Source organism: Blastocystis sp. subtype 4 (assembly GCF_000743755.1).
Source record: "Blastocystis sp. subtype 4 strain WR1 chromosome Unknown seqid_0469, whole genome shotgun sequence".
Classification (NCBI taxonomy): domain Eukaryota; class Bigyra; order Opalinata; family Blastocystidae; genus Blastocystis; species Blastocystis sp. subtype 4.
The window spans coordinates 2,257-5,361 of record NW_014569078.1 but is presented as its reverse complement, the minus strand read 5'-3'; the positions used below and the strand labels follow the sequence as shown (position 1 = coordinate 5,361).

The 3,105-nt window shown below is 37.8% G+C and overlaps 2 protein-coding genes across 2 annotated transcripts; one reads left to right on the top strand and one right to left on the bottom strand.

The window, feature by feature from the left end:
- Positions 1-131: 131 nt before the first annotated feature.
- Positions 132-1,377, top strand: JH06_4881 (CRK7 protein kinase; the record flags this gene model as incomplete). The annotated part of the gene is made up of 8 exons (XM_014669599.1): positions 132-269; positions 303-414; positions 445-553; positions 583-913; positions 942-1,012; positions 1,042-1,128; positions 1,160-1,235; positions 1,264-1,377. The coding sequence occupies 8 exons, from the start codon at positions 132-134 to the stop codon at positions 1,375-1,377; spliced, it is 1,038 nt and encodes a 345-aa protein (XP_014525085.1).
- Positions 1,378-1,404: 27 nt separating this feature from the next.
- On the bottom strand, positions 1,405-1,966 carry JH06_4880 (hypothetical protein; the record flags this gene model as incomplete). The annotated part of the gene is made up of 2 exons (XM_014669598.1): positions 1,405-1,859; positions 1,921-1,966. 2 exons carry the CDS (start codon positions 1,964-1,966, stop codon positions 1,405-1,407), a joined length of 501 nt encoding a protein of 166 aa, XP_014525084.1.
- Positions 1,967-3,105: the final 1,139 nt, after the last annotated feature.

Below are 3,105 nucleotides of genomic sequence, written 5' to 3'. Positions count from 1 at the left end.
AGAAGAAGTGAAGAAAGTGATGGGAGGACTAGACAGAGTTGTTTATCTTATTGAAAAGGAACGAATGACTCAGGAAGTTAAGCAATAATATGTTTACAATTTGGGTCCTTGTTTCTTACATTAAGTAGTTGATGCTAGAGAATACCAAGAATGGCTTTGTCAATACTTTGGACGCTTATTCGATTCTAGGAATAGTTGGAAAGGGAACGTATGGAGAAGTATACAAAGCAGTTCATATTTCAACCGGTAAAGTTGTTGCTCTGAAGAAAGTCAACCTATTGAGTGTTCCTTATCTCAATTAGATCTGTTATACTGATATTGGTATTCCTAAGTCATCAACAAGGGAGATACGATTGTTTTCTGCACTAAAGCATCCAGCAATTGTGAAGTTGAGAGAAGTAGTTGTTGAAAATGGTTCGTTTGCAGAGAGTAATTGATTATTAGTGGAAAAGGGTTCTAGAGAGCTTTCAAATCAGTTCTATCTAGTTTTTGATTTTGTTGACAATGATTTGGCAGGGATTGTACGAGCAATCAACAAGGGTTTTCTTCCTCGGTATTTTTTTTGGCTTGAATCAATTCTAGTCTTTCCTCAGAAGTATTGAAATCATACATATATCAAATCGTTCAGGTGTTGGATTTCCTCCATGGAAACAGTATTATTCATCGGGACATTAAACTTGATAATTTTCTTGTCACCAATACACATGAAATCAAGTTGTGTGATTTTGGTTTGTCAAGGCAAGTGTTTCCATCCACTCATCGACTTTCACATCCAGTGTATGCAGTCGCCTATCGTTCTCCAGAGATTCTTCTTGATATTCAGCCTTACACTACTGCATCTGACATTTGGGCTTTAGGTGTTTTGATATCTTCGTTGCTTCTGGGGAGGACTCCTTTTGTTGGAAATAATGATGTGAGGTCACTGTTTATCATTAATACAGAGAGACCTAATGACTGATATCCTGTCCAAATGCGGAGTGATTCCAGCTAATGTGCGAAGCTACCTAAAGGCGTATGAATTATTGAGTGGATGCCACATAGAAACAATTACTCTATTCCTCAACCAGGAATGCGATGTATAAAGGAACTATTCACCGATTGTGTTTGCGTTAATTTCACTTCGGAATCGTACTTTATGTTTCTTTGATTCATTCTGTAGGGATAAAACGAGTCTGCTTGATTTGTGTGATCGTCTTCTGGACATGAATCCATCAATGCGGCCAACAACTCAGATGGTATAACTAATCAATTCTTATGATATAGATTCTAAACCATCCTTTTCTCAAAGATGTTCTTCCCACTTCTCGGCTACAGCCTCTTGATAAGATGAAGTATTGTCAACAACCCCTACTCAATATGGTAATGCGCAAACTGTAAATAAGTGGTCAAACAAACAAATGTAGATTACACATGATTGTTCGTTGGTAACACAAACTGTGTAAACCCCTGGATAATTTCATCCATGACATTAATTCCATTACCCCGATTCTTCTTATCCACATCCACACACCAGTCTTCCACCTTGCTGTTGGCAAGACCATATAACCATCCTTGAACATGAATGCTCTTTCGGTACATCGTCTTCCGTGAATCACCAGCTAAGGGAGTATATACACAGAGTTCATCGCACAAAGCAACACAGCTCATGCTTAGATTCTTTGTCCTTAGGGTCAATGACTTCGTTTTAGGATCAACAATGGACTCTTCTCCAGCATATGAGACAACGTTACCAATAATGCAACGGATGAAATATGGAACCTCCTGATATACAGCATGAAGTCGTTTTGTGACTAGACGTCCTTCCGAATCGATAAAACGGCTGATAACAAAGGCTCTTGAATGAGAGCATTTAGGATGCCCTATGAATTAGAGAAATCAAGCAACATATACAGTACTTCCTCCAGAAACAAGAAGTCACACGATCCCAGTCACTGTCATACACATGTTCGAAATCAGAGTCCTTCATTTGTTCTTTGTCTCCAGTAACACCAAGTAGTACGGAAGTGTTAAATAGACGACAATATTTCCGTTGTGAACCAACGAATATGGTTACCACCAAAACGGAAGAACCGCGGTTTTGAAACAAACATGGATTTCAAGAATTATTCTCCGACAACTGATTGTTGATAGTTTGCACTACTCTATCATAGTCTTTCTCATCAATGTTGGCCTAGAAATCAGATATCTTAGATTTGGATTACACATATGATGAATCGCTCTTTACCAAATAACAACTGCTGATAGGCAAGAAATAGGTTACAAGTAGAAAAAGATTGTGACAATACAGTGGGTAGTTTTATATGATTGGTGATCGATAGCAGAATTAGTAAATTCATTCGTATATGAGCAGGTAATGAAACGCTGTTCTTTGGATCCAATAGTGCAGCACTTACAATCTCTCCACCATTCTCCTTAGAAACAGTATCGCGAATCCACAATAAGGATGTTTGTAGACTTGGTATATACTCCCATGAAATACCCCATATGCAAATCAGAGTTCTCATAACGGACAGATTCAACGATCCATCTGTAAGGATCATTTGTAGGAGGAGTAATTCTAAAGAAGGTTGTCTTGATAAAAACAGAAATAGCTAACAATGACTACAATGATGCAATCAAACCTGTCTGAATTGCTGCAGTGCATTAGCAGATATTAAACTCCCATTCACTGACAGATGAGATAGAATAGAATCAACTTCGTGACAAATAGCAAGAATGATAGTAACTGTTAGACAGTTACTGGAGAGCAAGTGAATAAGCGATGATGGAATGATAGAGTACCAAGATTCCAGACATAGTGAATTACAGTGGATCAAAAGTTCAAATCGAATCATCTGATATGAAAGTGATATCTCTTGACAGAAGTGGTTCAGAATGAGTCTACATAAGAATAGTTGAATCCAACTTACTCTTCCAACATTGCCAACAAAACTATCAGAGAATCATTGTTTAATGATAGGATAGAGTGGACTACTTTATCATGCCACTGAATGAAGGAGAGAGTCTTTGACAGTTGTAGAGAAGTGAGATTATTAATGGCAGATATCATGTCATCTCTTATTTCGCCTTGCTGCTTATTCACACAGCCATCGAATAATGTTTCTT